The sequence below is a fragment of the Chrysemys picta genome, chromosome 2, assembly GCF_011386835.1.
Source record: "Chrysemys picta bellii isolate R12L10 chromosome 2, ASM1138683v2, whole genome shotgun sequence".
Classification (NCBI taxonomy): domain Eukaryota; kingdom Metazoa; phylum Chordata; order Testudines; family Emydidae; genus Chrysemys; species Chrysemys picta.
The window spans coordinates 150,871,754-150,895,993 of record NC_088792.1 but is presented as its reverse complement, the minus strand read 5'-3'; the positions used below and the strand labels follow the sequence as shown (position 1 = coordinate 150,895,993).

The following is a 24,240-nucleotide window of genomic DNA, read 5'->3' as shown; positions in this document are numbered from 1 at the left end:
CTACAGTGCAGGAGGTTTAGGTTGGATATTAGGAAACACTATTTCACTAGGAGGTTGGTGAAGGAGGTCCGACGAGAGGGGAGGGAAGCCGGTACAAATTACCGGGGCACGGTGTTCCGAAAGGGGGCCCAGGGCCCGGCTTCGTCGGCCCTGTTTAGCCGGTCCGCCCTTGCTGGGGGGCCTGAAAAAAAATTTTCACCGGGATTTGAACCCGCTCTCAGCAGCCCTGTGGTGAAGCACTGGAATGCCTCACCTACCTAGGGAGGTGGTGGACAGGGCCGGCTCCAGGCACCAGCTTACCAAGCAGGTGCTTGGGGCGGCCGCTCCGGAGAGGGGCGGCAGGGCCAGTGATTCGGCGGCAGTTCGGCGGACGGTCCCTCACTCCTGTTCGGCGCGAAGGACCTCCCGCCGAATTGCTGCCACAGATAGCGATCACGGCTTTTTTTGTTTTGGTTTGGTTTTGTTTGGCTGCTTGGGACGGCCAAAACCCTGAAGCTGGCCCTGGTGGTGGAATCTCCATCCTTAGAGGTTTTTAAGGCCCGGCTTGACAAAGGCCTGGCTGGGATGATTTAGTAGGGGTTGGCCCTGCTTTGAGCAGGGGGTTGGACTAGATGACCTCCTGAGGTCTCTTCCAACCCTAAGCTTCTATGATTCTCTGAAGACAAGGCCTAAATGTAGGTGGGGTTTAGCTTGCATGTGCTACCTAAACACCACCTAAACTCATACTTTTTCCTAATAAGACAAAGTGTTAAAATCAATTTAAACCTGGGCTGTATTTATATCATGAAGTTTAAATCAACTCCTTAACAATGTAAATTAAATCCATTTCATGGTGCCCATACCTTAATTCTAGGATTATTGTATCTGAGATCAGATGCTACCTCTCCGCTCCAGAAAAGAAATCTGGCATGACTCACATGGGAGTATTTGTTACCCACTTGATCCCAACTGGGTAGCGAAATATTAACAAGAACAAAGGTATTGCCATCTGTAACAAAGCCAGTCACCACCTGATCACCCCCTCATGGCCAGAGGTCACTCTGCAGTACCCTGCCTCTCTTTCCCCCTCTTCAGGACCCCTTACTCAGGTCCTCCTTGGGGTTTGGGATTATTCACAGAAAATTACTTCAAAATCTCCAATTAAAATCCAACAAACAAACATCTCTCTTCCTACTCCCAGGCCTGTCTGCCTGGAATACTTTGCAGTCTTTCCCTGGCTTGTTCAGGGTTCTCCCAGGACGGCCTGCAAAGATTTGCAGTCCCTTTTTTTTGTCCCCCTGCTTGCATCTCTCCCAGGCCTTCCTATAGGTTTGCCAACTTTCTAATCACACAAAACTGAACACCCCTGCCCTGAAGCCCCGCCCCATCCCTTCTCTGAGGCCCCGCCCCCATTCATTCCATTCCCCCTCCCTCCCTCCCTAGCTCACTTTCCCACACCCTCACTCACTTTCACTGGGGGGGTGCAGGCTCTGGGGTGGGGCCAGGGATGAGAGGTTTGGGGTGCAGGAGGAGGCTCAGGGCTTGGGAAAGGGGTTGGGGTGTTAGGGGGTATGGGCTCTGGGCTAGGGGTGTGGGCTCCGGGTGGGGGCAGAAATGAGGGGTTCAGGGTGAGGAGAGGGCTCTGGGCTGGACCAGGTGGTTGGGGTGTGTGTGGGGGGTGAGGACTCTGGCTGGGGATGTGGGATCTGGGAGGGGCCAGGGATGAGGGGTCTGGGGTGCAGGAGCGGGCTCAGGGCTGGGGCAGGGGCTTGGGTTGTTGGGGGGGTGTAAGGTCCAGAAGTTGGGGTGCAGGAGAGGACTCCGGATTAGGGTAGGGGATTGTGGTGTGAGAGGTGGTTCTGGGTCGGAGTGGCAGAAGCTCCCAGGAAGCAGCCACCAGGTCCCTGCAGCCCCTAGACCAGGGGTGGGCAAACTTTTTGGCCCGAGGGCCACATCTGGGTAAGGAAATTGTATGGCAGGCTCTGAATGCCCGGTGATGGAGGGGAACTCTATAGGGTGTAGTATGGGGGAGTTGTATAAGGGATGTTACTGAAGTGGGAAGAAGGAAGACTCATGGGGTGTGGCGCAGGGGAGGGGGGGTTCTATGGGGTGGTACTGGGGACTCCTAGGGGCCCTGCCAGCAGTGACACCAGGCACCACAACGGGCGGAGTCACCCTAGCTGGGACAGGAGCGGCCCCTGGGCGATTTCGAGGCTCTCAAGGGTGGGGCCATAGGAGACAGCGAGGGGATTGGGCGTGCTGCCGCGTAGTGGGGGGGAGGGGGTCTGCCGCGTAGGGGCAGGGTTCCAATCCCAGAAACAGCGCGGTGATGTCACAGTTTGCACAGTTTGGCTCTGCGTACCAGAAGATGGAGCTCATAAAGGGAATTGTGAGTCGGGGCTGGGGAGCGCCGGGCGGAGCAGGGCAAACCCCTGACCCTGCTCCTTGGCGGGAGCTTGAGGGCAGGATAAAAACATCTGACGGGCCGGAAGCGTAGTTTGCCCACCCCTGCCCTAGGCACATGGGCAGTCAGGGTGGCTCTGCGCACTGCCCTCGAGCCCGCAGGCGCTGCCCCTGCAGCTCCCATTGGTCGCAGTTTCCATCCAATGGGAGCTGCGGAGCCAGCACTTGGGGTGGAGGCAGCACGCAGAGCCTCTCTGGCTGCCCATGCACTTAGGGGCTGCAAGGACCTGTTGGCTGCTTCCAGGATCCGTGCGGACCTAGGGCAGGCACGGAGTCTGCCTTAGCCCCAGACCCCCGCTGCGCGGCCGACCGGACTTTTGATGGCCCGGTCGGCAGTGCTGACCAGAGCCTCCAGGGTCCCTTTTCAACCGGGCGTTCCGGTTGAAAACCGGACACCTGGCAACCCTACCTTCCTACCTGAAGAGCTTTTGCACTCTGTTTGGTCAGTGTAATGGAGCAGTGTCCATTTACACTAGCCCAAGCGCTGCCCTAGGAAGTTCAGACAGCACCTGCTTCAAATATTGCTCCCTAGAGCGGAGGTTCCCAGCTCTTTCTTTGGTTGGGCCCCTTCTAGGTGCTAGAGCTGATTGGAACATGGGAGTGGGGAGGGAGAAGGTGTTTCAGTGGAAAATTTCAACAACAAAAAATTGCTGAACTCCAAAATGTTTTCAGCTGAAGATTTTCAGCCGTTTGGTTTCTCCAAAGAAAAATAAGGACCGTAGACACCATCCACAAAAAGTTTTGTTTTGCCAAAAACTAAGTTTCCCCATCAAAAAGTTTTGAGGGAAGATTTTCTACCAGCCCTGTTAGGTGTCTCTTCTGTGCTCTGGGCTATGGACCCTCAACATAAGGGCATGGCACATAGGTAGGGCTCTTCGTTTTCAGTTTTTATTTTATTTAATTTTTCCCAGGAATTTATCAGTGTTTATTACAACAACAACAAAAACAGGTGAAAATCGGTGGAAAAAAACTATTCATTTTTCTGGGTAAATATCAGGGTTTATTTTGGTGGATGGAAGGACAGGGGGAAAAGTATTCAGTGAATTAATGCTTTGATGAATGGAATTTAATGTGGTTTGCTGCAGAACTAAAACAGAACTCAAAACACAATGCCACCTCCAAATTTAAGAAAACAGTATCTCTCTAATCCCCAAATAAGCCTTTTCATTTGAATAAACAGTTTACTGCTGTAGACTTAGCCTATAAATATTTACATTTAATAACTGGGCCACAACATTTGCCGCGCATACACTCAACTTAATCTTTGTCTCCTGTTTTTGTTTTTTAAAAACTTTCAAATACTTCCTTGTGTGCTGAAACGCATTCTGATACAGATTTTCGTTTTCTTCCCATTTTAGTGGGTCAGATCTTTAAACCGTTCCCTGCTAACAACTTGAAATGTGTCCGTGGTGGGCGTGAGATTCATCAGTACGTTCAGATGTGCAGGCACTTCAGGGCTTGCATGGGTTCCTGTTTGTTTATTGTGTGCTTCTTCTAGCTTTACTTCCACAGGCTGCTTTGCATATACACACAGACTAACGTATTATCATAATACATATGTCACATGCATTGCATTGTATTTTCCTAATAAAACAAGTTTTTTTATATATTTGCATGATACAAAAGTAGGGTGAAAATCAGGGGGGGAAAAGAATAATCCTTTTTGTAAAACCCGGGATTTTTTCGGTAAAAATCGGTTTAAAATGAAAATGAAGGAGCTTACACATAGAACTCGCTTGCTCTCCTGTCCTTTCTCGCCCTCCCCCATCATCTCCTTTTGTCCCTGTTTTTTCTGCTCTGCAGGGGTGCAGGAACAATTTGTATAGTGGGATTGCTAAGAGTCATTGAACCAAACTGTAAATCCTGTATAAAATGGAAACCACTTCAAGCCAGGGGGTGCGGTAGCACCCCCAACTCCCCCATTTCTAGCAGCTATGCTGCTCTGTATAGCTAATATATTTTAAATTCCCTTTTATTCTCATTTCTTTCTTGTTCCCCTTCCCTTGGTCCCTCTCCCCACCCTCCCAGTCCCATCCACTTTTCCTGGTGTCAACCCCCCCCCCCCCCCCCCCGCACCTTCCTGCCATCCCCTTCCCTGGTAGCTCTTCTACATCCTCCCAAGGAAGTTTGTTTTACTTGCTGCTGCAGCAGTAAGTGTGCTGAGGGAGGGAAAGTTAGGGGTACCATCACTCATTCAGTTTTCCCTCCTCCCACTTCCTTTGGCCCATGACCTCCCAAATTGGTCTCTGTCCTCCTTCCTAGGTGGGCCTACCCCCCTAGTTGAGGAACACTGCCCTAGAAGGACCCTTATGAATCCCCGCCCCCACCGCCACCCATGCAAACTTTGATATGGAAATTACACCCTCATCAGCAAGAGGCTGAATGGGAGACATGGGCCAATTTTGAAAGGAGTATTGTCATGATAAACAGGTAATTCTTCAAAGGGGTAGACAAACAAACAATGCTACAAGGCAATTGTGCGCAGCTGAACTGGGGCTCTGGCCTGCACCAAGGATGCTAGATCCTGCAGCTGTTCACCCATTCTTATTCTCTGATCGCAGCTTTAAACCCCCCGCCCCCACCCCCATCCTACAAAGAAGATCACCCATTGAAGTGCAGCCCCACAGCCTGCCGGGAAGGCAGGGAACAAAGCACCACATGCAGGGAAGGCGTGAAAAAAAAGTTTTAATGCTTTTTAAATGGTTAGAAATAATTGCAAAGGGAGAGAAGGAACCGGGAAGCACCCGAGGTCCTGAAGAACGGGAGCTCTGTCCTTAGAAGCACTTCCTGTGGACAATGGAAGGGCCAGCCTCATCATATTCCGGTTTGCTGATCCACATCTGCTGGAAGGTGGAGAGAGAGGCCAGGATGGAGCCTCCGATCCAGACGGAGTATTTACGTTCAGGGGGGGCGATAATCTGTCAAAACAATTGCAGACAGGATCCAGTTACAAGGTGAAACAAGGCTGCGCACTTCCAGAAGCCACAGTTATGGTACGGACACCTAGACATACAGACTAAGAGCTGGTCTACGCTTAAAAATTAGATTGGCTTAGCTACGTCGCTCAGGGCTGTGAAAAATTTCACACCCTGAGCCCCATAGTTAGGTTGAACTAACCCCCAGTGTAGACTTGGCTAGGGTGCTGGAAGAACTCTTCCATCGACCTACCCACAGCCTCTCGGAGAGATGGATTAACTGCAGTGACAGAAAAACCCGTTCCGGCGTGTAGGAAGCATCTACACTGCAGCAGCACAGCGACAACTGGAGTTGTAGTGTGGACATGGCCTTAGACAGACAGGTTTGACCCTGCAAAGTGCTGAGCGCCCTCCATTCTCATTGGGCTGAATGCAAGGGGAGGGCCTGATGCAAAGGTCATTGAAATCAATGGGAGTTTTTTCACCGACTCCACCTGACTTTGGATCAGGCCCTAAGGGCATGCCCCACCTCACAGGATTGGACCCATAAAAAGCAAACCAGTTTCTGTTACTGCCTGTGCAGACTTGGACTCAGTGGTAGGTAATTACTTCTCCATATAAGCTACAGGAGAAATTTGTTTACAGTTCCTAATGGCTTTAGGACCACAGGCTCTTTGGGACAGGGACTGTCTTTTTGTCTGTGTTTATACAGCCCCAAGCAAAATGGTTCCTGGTCCAGAGAGTTTAAGGCCGAACAGGACCACCTGTCTGTCTGGGGGGGAAGGATAGCTCAGTGGTTTGAGCATTGGCCTGCTAAACCCAGGCTTATGAGTTCAATCCTTGAGGGGGACCATTTAGGAATCTGGGGTAAAAATCTGTCTGGGGATTAGTCCTGCTTTGAGCAGGGGGTTGGGACTAGATGACCTCTTGAGATCCCTTCCAACCCTAATATTCTATGATCATCTAGTCAGACCCTCTGTATGTTACAGGCTACCACACACCAAACCCAATAACCAAGATTGGGCCACATGACTAGGGCTTCTAGAGGCTCTGGTGAGACAATTCACAAATAATAATAAGTCCCTTATTTGCTTCATATTAAATCTTCCCCTGTAGTATTAACAAGCAGCTTTCTGGAGTTAGAAACTTTTGGGCCAAGCTATGCACTGCATGGCTCTGCAATACTGAATACAGTGGAAAGTTTGTATGAGAAAGAGTCACAGAACGGTCCTACTTTGTTAATAAAAGGTGACTTCTGCCTAGGTAGCAGAGGGTCATGCTCAGTTGTGTGAGTTAATGGAACAAAGGGGATCAAACTATGGATGTGAAATGCTGGTCATCCGGACAACCTTCAAAATGTGGGAAAACAAAGGATCTACATGGATATTTTGATTTAGTCTCAATGGGAAAAGTTTTACTGCCCAACTTTTTCTGAAGTAACTCTGCATGATCAAGTTGTAGGTGGTGCGTGTAGGGCAGGGGATCTCAAACTTCATTGCACCCGAACCCACTTCTGACAACAAACATTACTACGCGACCCCAGAAGGGGGGACCGAAGCCTGAGCCTGCCCAAGCCCCGCCGCCTCTGGCAGGGCGGGTGGGGGACAAAGCCAAAGCAGAGAGCCTGTAACCTGAGCCACACCATCCAGGCCTGAAACCCTCCAGCTTCGGCTTTTACGCCAGGCGGTGGGGCCCAGCAAGTCTAACGCCAGCTCTCTAATGGAGTCGCAACCCACTTTGGGGTCCTGAGAACCGCTGGTGTAGAGAGAGAGACGCCCAACCCGCTGCCTAGCAGCCAATAACTAAGACGTACTTTAATCTTCATTGTGCTTGGAGCCAAGGCTGTGATTTCCTTTTGCATCCTGTCCGCGATCCCAGGGTACATGGTGGTGCCCCCGGAAAGGACGTTGTTGGCGTACAGGTCCTTACGGATGTCGATGTCGCACTTCATGATGGAGTTGTAGGTGGTCTCATGAATTCCAGCAGACTCCATGCCTGGGGGAAGCAGCACATGATCAGTGTTGTGTTACGTAGACAGAGACTGCTCACCAGCACCTTTCTTCCTTCAAAGCCTGACCCGTCTCCCTCTGGAGTCTGTGGGATTTGCTCCATTGATTGCAATGGGAGGTGAATCAGGACATCAATGCATACATAACCTTCTTCCCTTATAACCTGAATCTTCGTGTGCACCTAGCTAGTGGGGTGGTTGCTTTACACAGGCCTATGAATAGTTACTACAGTGATCAGTGATTTATATAAGTGACAGACCGGCCTAGGGTCAAGCAGCAAATCCAGCCTCTGTACTTAGATTGTGAACTCTTTAGGGACTGTTTTTTGGTTTTGCATTTGTACAGCACCTAGGCACCACAGCAATACAAATAATATCTATGCACTCTCTATTGTGTAGCAATGGCTGCATCTTCTATCTCCAGGCTGAGAGGTTCTAATTAAACCCAAAGGCCAAGCTCTGCTCTCATGTACACCAGTGACACTTTCATTGACATTTGCCTTGAAGCCACATAAGGAGCAGAGTCTGGCCCTCCTCCTTTTCTCCGATTCATGGCAATTAGAAGAGAAAACAAACCACAATCACCTGAGGAATTGCACCCTCTTAAATTTGCCTCAAGCTTTTACAAGAGAGAGTCCCACAGTGGAAAATATGGACTGTAGAAGGGTGGGGGAAGATGTTACTAGTATATTCCCATCCCATCTGTCCCAGTATTTAAACGGATGGAAAAAATAAATAACCCAACCAACCTACCCGCCCTTTGCCCCTCTCCCGCCGTATCAGTGAATATATTTAGAAATGGGCTCTACCCAACCCCTCAGATCCAAACAGCCTCACACTCTGGATCCAGATCTGAAAGTTGCAGAATCTTTAAATGAATGGAATGAGTGGGATGGAATGGACCCTCACCAATGAAGGACGGTTGGAAGAGGGTTTCTGGGCAACGGAAACGCTCGTTGCCAATGGTGATGACCTGACCGTCAGGCAGCTCGTAGCTCTTCTCTAGGGAGGAGGAAGAGGCAGCTGTGGCCATCTCATTTTCGAAGTCCAGGGCCACGTAGCACAGCTTCTCCTTGATGTCACGCACGATTTCTCGTTCGGCTGTGGAAGACAGGAGCAAGCGCTGTTAGCTACGCAGCTGGGACACGGTCTCCATTCCACTGGGGCAAGGGTGGGGAGCACCAAGCAGTGGTGGATCAGAGCTGTCAGAACTACGGGGCCCATTTTCATTTAACAGTGAAAGTTGATTAACCAGGGGAACAAGCTACCCAGGGAAGTGGTGGATTCTCCGTCTCTTGGGGTCTGCAAATCAAGTCTAGTTGCCTTTCTGGAAGATGCTTTAGCCAAACACAAGTTATTGGGCTCAATACAGGGATAACTGGAGACAACTGAATGGTCTGTGATATACAGAAGGTCAGACTAGATGATCCCTTCTGGTCTTAAACTTTTAAATTTAGTCTGGCCTGATGTCATGAGATGTAACCTCTTCCAGCAGAGAACTGTGTCGTCATTAAATATTGTCCCACATCTATGACCTCCTTTTGCCCCCCGACTCACAAGTCTCATGTCACCCGCTAGTGTCTCATTAAATGCCACCCCTGTTGTCTCATGAGACAACGGAGGTGATCAGACAACAGAGGTGGCTATAATGCGATCAGAATCTTCCCCACTCCCTCTAGATACCGAGGGCACCTTCTCTCCGATCACTGTGCCGAACCCACAGAGACCAGACCAAACGCTCCCCTTCGTACCAGTGGTGACGAAAGAGTAGCCTCTCTCCGTGAGGATCTTCATGAGGTAGTCCGTAAGATCGCGACCAGCCAGGTCAAGACGCATGATCGCGTGGGGCAGAGCGTATCCTTCATAGATAGGGACGTTGTGAGTGACACCATCCCCGGAGTCCAGAACGATACCTGGAGACAATGGAAAGAGCGGAGTTAAAAGATGGTCCGTGGATCTGCTGGCCCTGCATCTCTCTTACGTGCAGCGAGCAAAGAGAAATGCGTGCCTGTTATTAACATCATAATTCACTCCTCACAACAAGCCAAGCTTTTCAGAGAGGAAATAGGGTCCAGTGGTTGAACGCAGGTTCAAATCCCTGTTCCACCCCAGCCTTCCTGTGTGACCTTGAACAAATCATTCTGTGCCTCAATTCCCTGTCTGTACAATGGGGATAACAGCACTGCCCTGCCTCACAGGGGCATCTGAGGATAAATATGTTAAAGTGTGTGAGGCCCTCAGATCTCAACCTATCTAAATACCTTAGATTGGCAAAGAGGGGCATTTGATTGAAAATACTTGTGCCCCAAGCAGGGCTAAATCCTCTGCTCCGGTATGTAAAAGAGGGGGATGGTAGCAGGAAGTTAGAATAACTGCGTGATGCATGGATAGATATCCCTGGCAAGCGTGCCAGCCTGTACACCAAGGGGATGTGATCAAATGGAAGGGTTTGCCTGCCTTTGCCCTCCCAGCTGGCTAACACAGACTCTGACATCACTAACAAGTTCTAGCCAGCAGCAGCTTAGGTCATGCTGTGATATTGCGTGGAGGAGCAGCAATATATGCTGCACCAAGCCCCCCTGGCCTACTATAAGAAAGCTTACTCTGTGCCATCAGGAGATCTATTATAGGGGACGCAGCTGCCAGCATCCCTGCTCCGTCTCAGAGTTGCTCCCCAAAAGATCAGGATTTAGGCGGACCAATAGTTTGGGTGTCTACCCAGTAGTGGATTTAAACGGTCCTGAGAAAATGCAGCTCCCACTGAATTCAGTGAGAATTGTGGGTGCCCGGCACGTCTGCAAAATCAAGCCGACAGCACATACGCGTCATCAGTGGAAGAGGAGGGAAGAGAACTACTCACCAGTAGTACGGCCAGACGCATAGAGGGACAACACAGCTTGGATTGCAACGTACATGGCGGGGACGTTAAAGGTTTCAAACATGATCTGAAAAGAATTCCAATTCAAATGTTCAAGGTCAGTGCATCGCCGGATGTGGAATGCACGCAGCACATTTACATGCAGTGCAGCCCGAAGTGCATTGCTGACTCTGCGTGCCGTCCAATGCGTGCGTGCGTACACACACCAATCTAGAGATAGGAGGGTGCTGAAATGCAAGACGTGCTGCTGTCATCACAGAAACACCTGGGGCGGTTGGGTCCCACAATTCACCCAATAGCCCAGTGAATGCAGGTTGAGTTTTCGGTATCCAAACTCTTCAACCGCCATCTGGGGTGGGGCTTGGCTGGGTAAATAGAGAATTACATCATCCACTGCAACAGCAGAACCTCTGGGTTCCGGATCTGCTTCCACAAGTGTGCTAGTTATGGATATTCTCCGCATGGTGTGGCTAGGGGACCTCACCCATAGCTAAGAGTAAGATCTAAGGGCATCCCATTCTACAGATGGACCAGCACCTCCCACAGCTCAGCTGTATTTCTCCACATAACTTCCGAGAAGGGATCGAGTTGGTGTTTGCCATCTAACCAGTTGTGGACCATTTTTCTCCACCAATGATATCAGCAAAGGCTGGACATCAGGCAGCTAAAGCAAAGCTCTTCAACTACGGATCTAGCTTCTCAGATCCCAACACACTAAAGATTTTTCAGGGACTCCAGAAGAGCAAGAGTCCTTCCCCCCCTCCACCAGTATACAGTCTGGTTGGATTTTCCCCCAGATGGGATAGTGCCTACCATGAGACTAGTGGAGGGAACATTCCAGGAAGTTGATGTTTTACCTGGGTCATCTTCTCACGGTTCGCCTTGGGGTTCAGGGGCGCTTCTGTGAGAAGGGTGGGGTGTTCTTCTGGAGCCACTCGTAATTCATTGTAGAAAGAGTGGTGCCAGATCTAGGCCGGAGGAGACAAAACGACAATGGTAGCTCAGACTCCGTGCTGAAGGATCAGTTCTTCTAACTGGCTCCATGGAGGGAATGGATATGGGTCTGTCTGCACTGGGGATTCGCACCAGTTTCAGCCATCAGTGCAGCTGCACCGGGGCAAACTGCTCGTGTACAGTGGCTAAACTGAAACTTGCACTGGCGCAGCTTACCCCGGTTTAAAGCAGATGTAAATGCAACTGGTGCATGTGGTGGCTTTGCCCTGTCCACACCAGGGATAGGCAGCAGTGTAGCTATGCTGGTGACTGGAAGCTGGGTAAAGCCACTGCATGGACCAGACTTCGGTCTAGAAATGGGCCTGAGCTGGAAAATCCAGACTCATCCACATTAATCCTTTCAGCCCAGAATTAAACTGCAGCTAGAATGCAGACACGAGACTGCAGCTCAGGAGTGAAGCAAAGAGTCAACAGGGCTCAGATTTTGGGACCCAGTCCTACCTCCATCCACCCACCCAGGTCTAAAATTAAAACTGAGGGTTTGATTTGTAATAAAATGGAAATGAATTGGTACAGCTGGGCTAAAATACAAGCTGGGGTCTACAGTGGGGGGGGGGGGCATGACCATCCAACAGGTGTGTAAGCCACATGGAATGAGGGGGATTGATTAGGATGGTTCAGGGGGGAACACCTAGGAGAGATAAGAGAACATTAAGCAAAGGGGAATACTGGCTATATGTCAGGAAACACTTCCCGAGTCTGTGAAGTCATCTCCCCAATGAATGGGGCAGCAGATTGGATAAAGCCCTGAAAATCAGAGAGGTTTCTGTAGCTGCCATCATTATAGCATCTGTGTAATACACCCATGAAGTGTGCCATGTCCCCCTCTAATGGCTGGCCCCCATGGCGGATAACAGCCTATTACTGGCAGCAATTGATGGAGTCATTCCTTTAGCTCAAGCAGTAGAGGCCTGTGGTTTGGAGATAAAGGGTAAAGGATTCAACCCTTGCTGATGACCCACAGAGGAGGCTGTTATGTAAATGCTGTAGAAAACAGTCTTGCATTGGCCACAGCTGATGTACAATGGAAGGACTTCGGTGTTGGACCCAACAATAAAAAATTCATGCAAGTGTCACCGCCACAGTCATTGGCTGACACGCTGGGGACCGCCAGATCGAATAGTGCGAGCTGCTACTGCTTGAGCCAAAGAGCCAGCCTCTCTCGCGGGGGATGTTAAACTCATCCTCCGAGATCAGGCGCAGACGGGGGACTTGCAACACCATCTCCAGCGAGTGACGCGAGTACGTTTTGAAATTAGGAAAGGAAAATTAAAATAACCCTTGACTGGCTCACTGGTTTTTCTATTTGACTCCGCAGAAGAGTGGGATTCTTAAAGGCAAATGATCAAAACCATTTGAAAAATAACAGTGGAGAAAGTTTGGTGGTTTTTTTGGCCGATTGAGTCCAAAGGAGAAAAAGAGCTCCCCGCCCTACCTTCTCCATGTCGTCCCAGTTGGTGATGATGCCATGTTCGATGGGGTACTTGAGAGTAAGGATTCCTCTTTTGCTTTGAGCCTCGTCCCCTACGTAGCTGTCTTTCTGGCCCATCCCCACCATCACACCCTGGAAAACAACAAGGGAGATGTTAACTGCCAAGCTCGCCTCCATGGGACAGAAGAAAACTGTCCGGTAGCTCAGATACACACACTGATCCATACGCCTATTTATTGTACCATTGTCGGCAGCAGAAATATTGGGCAAACCCTGAGGTTCTTGCTCAGTTTTCATTCAGTCCGACCTTAGGGCCAAACTAATGGGCTCTATGAGACTATTCCCAGATGAAGGCATTATTCAACCACTATTTGCACCTGTGGAGTTTATTCCTGCTTGAAACTTAGGTGAGCTGTGCCAGTCCAAATTGCAGCGCAGCCTGTCTACACTGATGTTGCTGTACCAGTGGGTGAAACTGGGGCAAATTCACAGTGTAGGCAGGCGTCCCTCCATGGAGTAGCAACAGTATCAGAATCAGGTCCTTAGAAATGGTTTAAGGCCAGATCCTGATCGCCGGTTAGTCCGGAATCCATAGAGCTGCTTTGGAGTTACTCCAGATTCACACCAGCACAGCCCAGCGGAGAATGAGACCCAATCAATAATCGTTTTTATGGCCAAATTCATCTGTTACCTACCATGGATTTACATCAGGGATGATTTAGTTGGGGATTGGTCCGGCTTTGAGCAGGGGGTTGGACTAGATACCTCCTGAGGTCCCTTCCAACCCTGATATTCTATGATTCTATGATACATTTGGCCCTTAGAACACCCCTCTTTTGCAGCAACCCTGATGCTTTTACACATGGGAATGAAACAACATTAAAAACCTTCCATGGCGTTGGCAGAATGATACAGCAGCAGCAAGGTCCAGCGGATTGAACATGGGGCCGGGCACCAGGAACTCCTGAGTCCCAACTCCAGCACTGACACTGGAGTCAAGCCTGCTCCCAATGGGGGTCAATTGGAGTTTTGCTGTCTGTCTTCTATAAGAACAGAGTCAGGGTTTACCACTGGCTATGGAGCCTTGGCATTGTCATTTAATCTGTATGGATCTGTCTACACTGCATTGTAATAGGGTGATCAGATGTCACAATTTTATAGGGACAGTCCCAATTTTTGGGGCTTTTTCTTATATAGGTTCCTATTACCCCTCACTCACTGTCCCTATTTTTCACACTTGCTGTCTAGTCACTCTAGGTCATTGAGTGACCTACATTGTAAACTCAGCTCTGCAGACCCGGGCTTGCGGACTCAGTGTTTCAAAGCCTGCGCTTGAGTGTCCACACTGCATTATAAACCTGGGTTTACAATTGTTGGCCCTGGGTCTCACAGCTGTGCTGAAGCGTCCGTACTGTGCCAGGCCTCGGGTCTGCGGCTTGAGCTGCGTCCACACTGCAAAGTGACAGGGTTGGACCCAAGTCATAGTGGGACTCAGGCTCTAACCCCCCGTAGCAGAGTCCTCTGCTGACCCGAGCCAGTCACAAGACTAAGGTGTCCAATATCAGGGTGATCCAGACTGGAGCTGGACATTGGACTATAACCTATGGAACTAATTCTGAAAGAACTCTTTGTAACTCCAAAGTTCACCATCTCTACTATGAAACTGACCTAAGAATTTTATTCAAGCCTGTATGTATCATGATCTTTTTACCTATACTCTCTCTTTTCTTTTTAAATAAATTTTAGTTTAGTTAATAAGAATTGGCTATAAGCGTGTATTTGGGTAAGATCTGAAATATTTATTGACCTGGGGGGTAATGTGTCCGGTCCTTTGGGATTGGTAGAACTTTTTATATAATGAACAAGATTTTCAGTAATGCTCATCATATTTGACTTAGCTGTCTGGGTGGGAGCCCAAGACTGGATTGTTTTAAGGGAACTGTATTTTTGGCTTCTAGGTAACTAGTCAGGCATTGTAGGAGCTGTTTGGTTGCTGGCTTGGTGAATCTAATTATTAGAATAACCACCAGTTTGGGGGATTGTCTGCTCCATTCTTTGCAGTTTGCCCTGAGTGACCAATCTCAGTGTGGGCCCCCTGGGCCCAGGATCACGTGTGTGGATGGAAGAGGGGCTTGGGTTCAAACCTGTGTCAGAGCCAGGGTTAGTGTGCAATTTGTCTCCTCTTCTTTGCTCCCATCTGTAAAGTGGAGATAATAAAGATAATGCCCCGGGGAAGCAGGTGTGAGGGGTGGTTAGTTAAATGCCTGTCCAGCATTTTGAGGCCAGTGGGAGCTAAGGGCTTGTCTATACTTACGCGCTGGTTCGGCGGCAGGCAATCGAACTTCTGGGTTCAATTTATCGCGTCCAGACAAGACGCGATAAATCGAACCCAGAAGTGCTCGCCGTCGACTCCGGTAATCCTGCTCGGTGCGAGGAGTACGCGGAGTCGACGGGGGAGCCTGCCTGCCGCGTCTGGACCGCGGTAAGTTCGAACTAAGGTACGTCGACTTCAGCTACATTATTCACATAGCTGAAGTTGTGTACCTTAGTTCAAATTGGGGGGTTAGTGTAGACCAGGCCTAAGTAACAATAAGTAGATTAAACAATCAGAGGCAGCTGCCTTGGCTCTGCAAACGTTGGGTGTAAAAGCCCTCTTCCCTCAGATCCCAGGGCAAGATGCAACACAGGGCACCAGCAGCTCTACAGATACTCCCATCTCAGAGCTGTAAAACCCTGACTCAATCTATGTGCCAAGCCAGCCAGCAGGAGCAGCAGGCTGACAGCAGCTGGCATTCTGCCCAGCGCTTGGGCTGCAGCTTTCTGCGTTAGCTGCAGGCTGGCCAGTGTCATAGATAGAATGCCGAACGCGGCAAGCAATGTTACAAAGACACACTGAGGCTACCACCACCACCGACTGGGTTACCAGGGCCAACCCAGCCCCTAGGATGTGACTCTGCCTGGAGACCGTACCGTGCTTATCCTAGAAAACTGCCCTCCCATTAAAAAGAAAAATCAGAACATTCCCCCCTCATACCCATCCCCCCATCTTTAAATTCACAGTAACTCCACTGGCATCAGCAGAGACCTGGAGTGGCTTTCAGATCAGAACCTAGTCCATGATCTTAGTTTCAGGCCATTGAGGATTCACCCAGTTTCACTACCACCAGGATGGTTTTATCAGCTAGGACTAAAGCCTGCCCTGAAGGTGGTAAAGCAAAATCCAGCGATCAGCTATATTGAATGCTTCAGAAAGATTGAACATCCTGTGTATCATGAGAAACAGATCCTGGAGCACTCTGACAACGGCAGTCTCAAGTCGGCTTCTGGCTCCAGACAGGAGGAGATCATATACCCAGTGTCTGTCCAGACTCTCCTGTTATCATCTTGCCCCGGACTTTACCCAAGTACGCCAATAATGCCGAGAAAGACAGGCTAGCAGGACACAGCCCAGGAGTCTCATCTGAGCATGGGGTGAATTCCGCAGCAGGTTCTGTAGCTGTAGAATGGGGCCATACTTCTATGGTGCCAGACAGGTGCACAGTACTTTATTAACAAACAAGAACAGGCTGACTCCCTGCCTTAAAGATTTTATGATCTAAGCCAAAACAAGAGCAGCAGGGGGAGATCACGAAGGAAGGATTGAGGATGGGAAAGGCTATGTGACCTGTGTTCAATTGGAAGAGGCTGATGTGCACATCTTGAGAGTTAGTTGTATCACATAGAAAGTAATTTACAACAATAAGATTCCTTAAAGGGCTTCCACTGGGCAGACCTTTCCTTCTGGATCCTCCTTGCTTTCATGAACACACGGGCCAAAGGCTCACAGTCCTTAATCTTCCTCCCCAAGGACTGTGCTCTCTTCCCCCAAATCAGCTCTCGCAGCAACCCCAGCGCTCCTCCCCCTTTTACATTCTGGGTCTGGACGCTGAATTACTATCAACCCCAGTGGGATCAGACAACCAGTGTACTGTTATCGGGCCCCGCCTTGGTAATCCATGCCAGACACTATCCGAGATTCAACCTTTGAAAGGAACAGAGTCAGTGTGGAGCTGGCATTTAAATCTAACACCATCAAATCCCCCAATCGCAGCATTGCTTACAAAACAATTCACTTCCAGAGAACCACTTCTTTTTCCTGGTCCCACCATGGTTGGCCTAAGCTTCTGACAGCCCTAGCCGCACCCCAGGTCCCTTCCCTGTTCCTCAACTGCATCCCCTGGAATATCCAACCCTTTTGAAGCATCTAGAAGCATACTTGACAGGTGACATTTCTATCTTAGTTAAGCCCTGGAACAGGTTCTCTAGGGAGGTTGTGGAATCCCCGTTACTAGAGGTTTTTAAGAACAGGTTGGACAAACACCTGCCAGGGATAGTCTAGGTTGACTTCATCCTGTCTCAGCGAGAGGGGCTGGACTAGCTGTATATATTTGGGTTTAACATTAATTAAGCCTCACAATGCTCCTTAGGAGGCGGGAGGGGTAAATTGAGGCACGGAGCAGTTACGGACATTCTCAGAAGCATCCCACTCATTTTGGAGGCCCAACTCAAAGCCCTTTAAGCCCAATTTTTCCCAAACTGCTGACCATCCACCACTGCAGCCGAAGCCAATGGAAGTGGCGGGTGCCCAGCACCTCTTTGGCTCGCCCCCGGGACGTGTCAAATTCAGCACTCAAGAACTGGGGCACACAAAAATCAGAGATCGCTTATGAAAAATGTTGGCTTCAGCCTCTTGCCCGAAGTCTGCCACAGTGCTTGGAACCCCGGGGTCCTGACTCCCAGGCCTGTCCTTTGTTAGTCGTATTACCATAGGAGTCTTAGTCATGAACCCACCCCCATGGTGCGAATTGCTGTACAAACACAGAACCAAAAGACAGTCCCTGCCCATAGATGTTACAACCACATTCTAGGCATGAGCTAGCGATGGTTATCAGCACATCAGCAGAACATGTTTTAGATAACTATAAGCAACCCACTAACCTCTTGGACTCTATAACAAATTCATCACCCACTTATCAAAACACTTATTAATCCTGTGTTAACCCTTGACACATGGAACTGTAATATAAAAGTGGACCAACAATTAATCAGATTTTAGGGCCTGATTAGGATGGACTGGCTGGGTCACCAACCAGGCTGGTGTTGTCCAAGCCCAACATGCAATGAACATGAAAGAGTTCAGTCCACCCCAGCCCAGATTGTGCAAGTGTTTTCCATGCAGCATTCCCCTGGATTCAAATGGGACTTCCTCATGCCTCTTGGCTCAGGCCTACAGCATTTTCTTACCGGGGGAAGGGGGGAGTTGACTGACATTGAGGTACTGCACAAACCTGGTGACGAGGGCGACCCACTATGGATGGGAAGACAGCGCGTGGGGCGTCATCGCCAGCAAAGCCAGCCTTGCACAGCCCGGAGCCATTGTCACAGACCAAGGCGGTGGTCTCCTCTTCACACATGGCGGAGCTGAGAGATGCTGGAATTCAGAGGCACCTGTAAGAGGCAGAGATGAAGGGGAATGTTAAAAATTACATGCAGCTCTGAATGGCTATTCAAGGATTGGCTGAATGCCACGCTCAGCTACACCCATCTGACTGCAGAGGAGTCAACAGAGTGATTTAGTTGGGGATTGGTCCTGCTTTGAGCAGGGGATTGGGCTAGATGACCTCCTGAGGTCCCTTCCAACCCTGATATTCTATGATTCTATGCTACAGGGGAGAGCAGAATCCAACCCCACATTTTCAAGGAGTTCAACTGAGAAAGCAAGTTCATAAAAGCTACATAAGAAGCAAGAAGACGGAGCCTCAGCTGGTGCGAATCCATGTAGCTCTACTGAGGTCAATGAAGTTACAGCAATTTTCCTCCGTTATGGGTCTGGCCTACTGAATGCAAAGACCCTACGGACTATATATTTGGTCACATACAGAGGCAGGTGAGATGGAGATAAGAGATTCAGATCACTGGGTCTATATTCACTCAGCTTTATCTGTGTCGGTCACTTCAGGGCCCCCTTGGCGTATAAAACAAATTATTTTTCATCAATCAGAAAATTCAGTCACGAAAAGGCTACACCAGTGGTTAGAACCCCCTGGCAAAGGCTCAGCCAAATGAAATGAGCCTTATGCCACACCCAAAAAACTGCATTTTCAAGCCAGAAGGGACCATTACGACCACCTAGCCTGGCTTCCTGCAGAACACAGGTCAGAAAGCCTCACCCAGGGAGTCCTTCATCTAGTCCATAACTCCGGTTTGACCTAGAGCCGATCTCCTAGAAAGAGACCCAGTCTTGACTTAAAGAATCCAGCTGATGGAGACTTCACCATGCCCAGTGATCAATTACTCTCACGTGTAATGTTCTTAACCTTATTTCCACTCTGGCTCTGATGACCAACCAGAGGGGGAGCATTCTACCGCCTTCCATTGCGGTCACCCTGCCTCCAGCTCTCAGCAGCTCATGCCTAAGAGCTGTTAGGAGAAGCACCTCAGTTAGACTCAGCTGCTGAGGTGAAGCATGGGGAGAGAGGCCTCCTCTAAAGTAGCCAGCTCCGAAACCTTGCAGCCAATGCCTTGGGTTGCACTTGGAAGCAGAGAGGATGCCTGGGCCTTGCCCAGAGCACAGGTGTCACAGGCCTGCACTAAACAGGCACCCCCAAAAGTCACCTTTTAGGGGCTGCTTTGGAAGCCAAGTCAAGAGACCTAGGTTTGATTTGCCGTCCTGGTCCTTCCTGCAGAGACCGGGAGCGAATCACAGAAACTAGCTGTGGAGGAGATACGGTAAACTGGGGCACTGTGCGCATGTTGTTAAAGGTGCTCCAACGGATCCTCTTTGGAGACTAGCCTCAATTCTTCTTTCAGCTGCAGCAGCAAGTCCCATTGAATCCCAGGGACTTCAATGGGGTTGCAGTGGAGGGAGAGTAAGATTCAGCCCATTCCCTTTAAGGAAGTTCCTTTTGAGCATCTCCCTACGCTGATCGGGCCTGCACTACAGAAGTCAATGGGAGTTTTGCCACTGACTTATGTGAGCATAGGTTGAGGCTCTTCAAGAGGTGTGGTCCATGACATAATAGATGGACCCAGCTCAATGAGGAGGTGCAAACTCTGCAGCTGACGGCAGCTATGTAGTGAATGGAATGTCAAGGGGGTCCCGGCTCTCACGGTTGGAAGCTTGGATGAGAGAACGTCCTTGGTCTGACAGACAAGGCCCACAAGAAGACTGGGAATCAGAGAGATGTTAGAAATGAACCTGCTAAAGGGGGAGTTTTAACATCATGTACTTAGCTGGCAATAGGAAAAAATAAATCAAGGGTTCAGAGGGGGATAATCCACTGTGGAGCTGGATATAGGTTTTAAACATCCGCCCAGCTTCGGAGGAGCTTCTTTTGATACAAGACCAGGCAGAAATATAAAAAGTCTCCAAGCCCAATTGGCTTTTTACTACAGCCCATTGGTAAATGTTAAACACAGACATAATAACATCACTATTGGCATCAATGTAACCAGAGATGGGCCCACGGCCCTGTCTGTCCATCACTCAGTGTGTGGTCCAGTGATTTGTATTTTGTTTTAAACTGCATTGCATGCGCATTAGTTTGTACAACTGACACCTCGCCAGATGTGCAGTGTTGTACACCTGGAGGAGAAAAGTCTCCAGCCACAAAGTGCAGGGAGACTCTGGGCTCGTGCTATGAACCAGATAACTCAGTTTAAGTCAGAGGAGTTGCTCTGAAATTACACAGCAGAATCCGGCCCCTTGTATATAAATAACAAAGCCAGCCATACAACAGCTCATTGTCTTTTAATGAGTTAGTTTCCTCATTTGCCCTGGACTTGATAATGCTGACCCCTTGATGGGCAGCCAAAGGGGGGAGATTGGAGATGCCTGGTTTAAATGTACTGCTGTTATGGTCAAGAACCTGTTAGCAGGAAGCAGCTGCACATTAGAAATACAGGGCTTGAGTCTTCTCTCATGGCACTCACTTCAGTGCAGTTACCTGTGATGGATGCCAGGCCTACCGCATAGCTCACATCACAAAGGGATCCTACAGAAGGGGATTCCTGACCAGCTGGTAGCATTGCAGAGTAGCCCACAACGGAAGAGATGGGGGAAGGAGATGACTTGCAGCCTAGCAGCATTTCTGGACAGCCTGGGGGAATCGTGCTAATGTACATTTCACTGCTTCCCTCAGGCCTTTTTAAGATCTCTGGGCCAGATCCGCAGCGCCAATGGAGCAATGTCCATTTACATCAGCTGAGGATTTGCCCACCCACGACCATTCTTCCACTGCTGGAAAACAGTCGTTCAAGGAATTACTCAGGCCCAGTGGCAGGCTAATTATCCCTCCTGTTTAAGCATTTGGAGAGGATTTTCTACAAACTGTATGAAGTCCTCTGGCCTGCCAGCCTAGATGAAGGAATGGTTCCTCCTGGCCTTAGAATCTATGAATCAAACCAGTCTGAATTCCAGCCAGAGTCCTAGCTCTTTTACTGTCAAACCTACCGATTCCAAATGGCTCATCCTTCCCTAAAGCAGAAAGCTAATCCATCATCTAGATACACTAAATTAATGCATCGTGGGTATCTAATTTGGGGGCCTGCTTGGTTTTAAAAGAAAAGTTAATAGCAATAATAATGCTGTGCTCCGTCTTATGTAGCGTTTTTCATCCCTCCATCCCAAAGCAATTTACAAAGAATCATTTCACAGATGGGGAAACAGAGGCAATCCTGAGTCCCAAACCAGTGCTCTGTCCATGAGGCCTTATTCATAGCCAAGGGTGGCAAAGCTAATAGGCTCCCCAAGGCAGGGGCTGCATCTTTCTCCAAGTGTGGCCAATGCCAGGTGGATGCTACAGGACTAGAAATAATAATCAATCTTACAGTCCTTACTCATGCAACTCTCCCACTAAAGTCAGTGAGAGTTTGCTTTGAGTGTGACCCCTGATGGAAAAGACCTGCCCATGAAATAAGCATAATATTTTACACCCCAGCATCCAATGGAAAATCCACTGTAAAAAGAGAAGCATGAGGAAGTTAACATGATTGGTCAAAAATAATGCATGCGAGCCCAGATTCTGATCTACCTGTGCCAGTCACAGATGAGTTACTCCTGAGTCATGCTAGCGTAAGTGTAATCAGAATTAGGCCCCCCGTGTCCAGTCAATGCAATGTATACACTCCAGTGCATCTGGTAGTGTATGATATGTCTCTGTAGACATTCATGCATGTTGTGAGGTCTGGAATCACACTACATGTGTGAAATATTTCTGTAGTCAGTCAGATTCTCTTCAGTTCCACCCCTTCAATAGGAATGATGCTAGATTTATGCTGATGGAATTGAGATCAGAATCTGGTCCAATCCGACTTCAAATGGCTGTAAATCAGGGCAGAATCTGACCCTTTGTCTTTCGTTTAACCTTACATCTCTCTAGAAAAGCCCCTTGGGATCAAAGCAGAAATAAAAGTATTGGCAATTCTGTTGCGAGGGAAGAAGGGAGAGGAATACCTCAGCTTCCTGGCAGCATCAGTGGGGTAAACATGCCCCCCCCCTTAACTGCAGCAGTAACACTGATCTATTCCTCCAGAACACTGAAAGACAGAGGACTAGATGCGGATTTCATTTACACTGGTGCCAGTCTAGAGTAAGCCTAATAGCTTCCGTGGAAACCAGCACCAGCCTCTAGCCTACATTCCTGAGGTTAACTTCTCCACTTTGAACAGCCCTATCAACTACGGTTTCTCCCCGGAGAATATTGCTATTCCCCTTCAAGACCAATTCCCTGTTATAAGAGACCGCAGAGGCATGAAGGCAGGTATCAGCTCTCTGAAAAACACAGGCAGTTTTCCTTTTATCCAGTTTGCAACGGTCCCTGATGTCCATAATTCTTTATCAGCATGAATCAGAGCCTGAGCTAAACCACACTGGGGCTCGAGGAAACACAAACAGGCTCCATCACAGGCTTTCCCAAAAATGGAAATAGTTTTCCCAACTCCTGGTTTGCAGAAGGCCACTCCCAACATTTCACTTCCTGTCTGGAGACAACGTGGAGCAGCGCCTACAGTAAGATGCAGCCCAGAGGCGGGGGAGACAAAGCTGTCAGCATTTACCGCTGAGCCATGTCAATTTCAGTTCCCACTGAAGACAATAGAGCAATGTTAAGAACAAGTGGCCAATAAGAAACAGGCGAAACTGATCAACTCAAATGATCTGTTCTATGTATAAGATTAATAACCCTTCTTCCCCACAACTGAGAGTGCCCCGCTCTTCCCCACCCACCAAGTTCTGATTTGTGTGTGTTGCCCTCCGGCCCACACCTGTGTCACACAAGCCTGTGTCATCCAGGGGGCTCAGCACCTTGCAGGACAGGGCTCTGCAGCCTGTCTTTTCATCTGTTTGTAAGCGCCATGCACACACGCTGTAAACAATGCGCCCTAACAGCAGCCCACTTTGCTGCTGTGTTAGCTTTCCTATTGCAAAACCAGAGCTGTCACAACATGAGCGTTCAAATCACAGCAGCCCAAAACGTAGATGCAGCCTGGCTTCTCCAGGCATTCTAGGAAAATGGCAACAGTCAAAGTCTTTTCTGCTTGAAAGCTACAGACACTAAGATTATGCTGCGTCCCAGAGTTTCTCTCTCTACATGATGCCATATTTAAAAGGATCAAAGAAAGAGACCATGCAGCTGCTTCCCCTTTTGCTGATACAGCCTCCTCACTAGTCCCCCCAAACGGCACATGCTGGGAGTAGTTTGCAGGTGCAGTTGGAGCCTGTGACTTAACAGCAACACGATTAAAACAACGTTATTCTTGTAGGATTCCCATCTCGCCCCTAGATGGACCTTCTGAACCTTAGCAAGGCTTGTGATAGCAAAGAGAGAATAGATCTTTTGCAGTACTCACCAAGTACACAAGAGTTCCTTTCCTCTGGGACTGCGTTCTGATGTGCCTTTGGTATAAATACCAGCCAGACTATGAAACCTCAGAGGCGGATCCTCCTTAAACAGAGCCCCTAAAAAGGCTAACTGATGGTGTGTTAGCCATATGGCCATATAAGGTGTTTTATTTCATTATACTGACCTCGGACTCATGGTAGAACCAAGCACAGTTAATTATTATAAGAAAAATGTATGCAAGAGTATTTGGGAGGCAACACCCCCTTAGTGAATCTGTTCCTTTTATGCTACACTTTGATAAACAAGTTCCACACAAGTCCTTATAAGCTACATTCAAAAAGGAAGTGGAGTCACCTACAATTCCTGGAGAGAGAAAGATACCAAGAATGGCATTGGGGCCTCGGCTGTCTGGCCTGTGGGACTCACTCTCTCTTCAAAATTCAGAGTAAAGGAGGAATGCTGGAGAAGTGGAAGTATTTCATTGAAAGCAATGATTGGAATTTGGTGATGTCTGCAGCTCTTGGACAGGTCTGGCTATTTATTTGGTTATTTAAACTAGGGGTGTGAGCCGGCAGTTAAAAACCAATGTGAATCCGGAGTCACTCCAGATTTACAAAGGTGGACAGTGATTTAGGGCCTAATGCTGGAATAAGATCGCAGTACGTGCATAA

General features: G+C 48.9%; 1 protein-coding gene across 1 annotated transcript; it reads right to left on the bottom strand.

Moving 5' to 3' along the window:
- Positions 1-5,110: 5,110 nt before the first annotated feature.
- Positions 5,111-23,733, bottom strand: ACTG2 (actin gamma 2, smooth muscle). Its single transcript, XM_005314107.4, has 9 exons — positions 23,577-23,733; positions 18,017-18,176; positions 12,693-12,821; positions 11,101-11,211; positions 10,226-10,310; positions 9,117-9,278; positions 8,275-8,466; positions 7,171-7,352; positions 5,111-5,360 (listed from the first exon to the last, which is right to left on the bottom strand). Exons 2-9 carry the CDS (start codon positions 18,140-18,142, stop codon positions 5,217-5,219), a joined length of 1,131 nt encoding a protein of 376 aa, XP_005314164.1. The 5' UTR covers positions 18,143-18,176; positions 23,577-23,733; the 3' UTR covers positions 5,111-5,216.
- Positions 23,734-24,240: the final 507 nt, after the last annotated feature.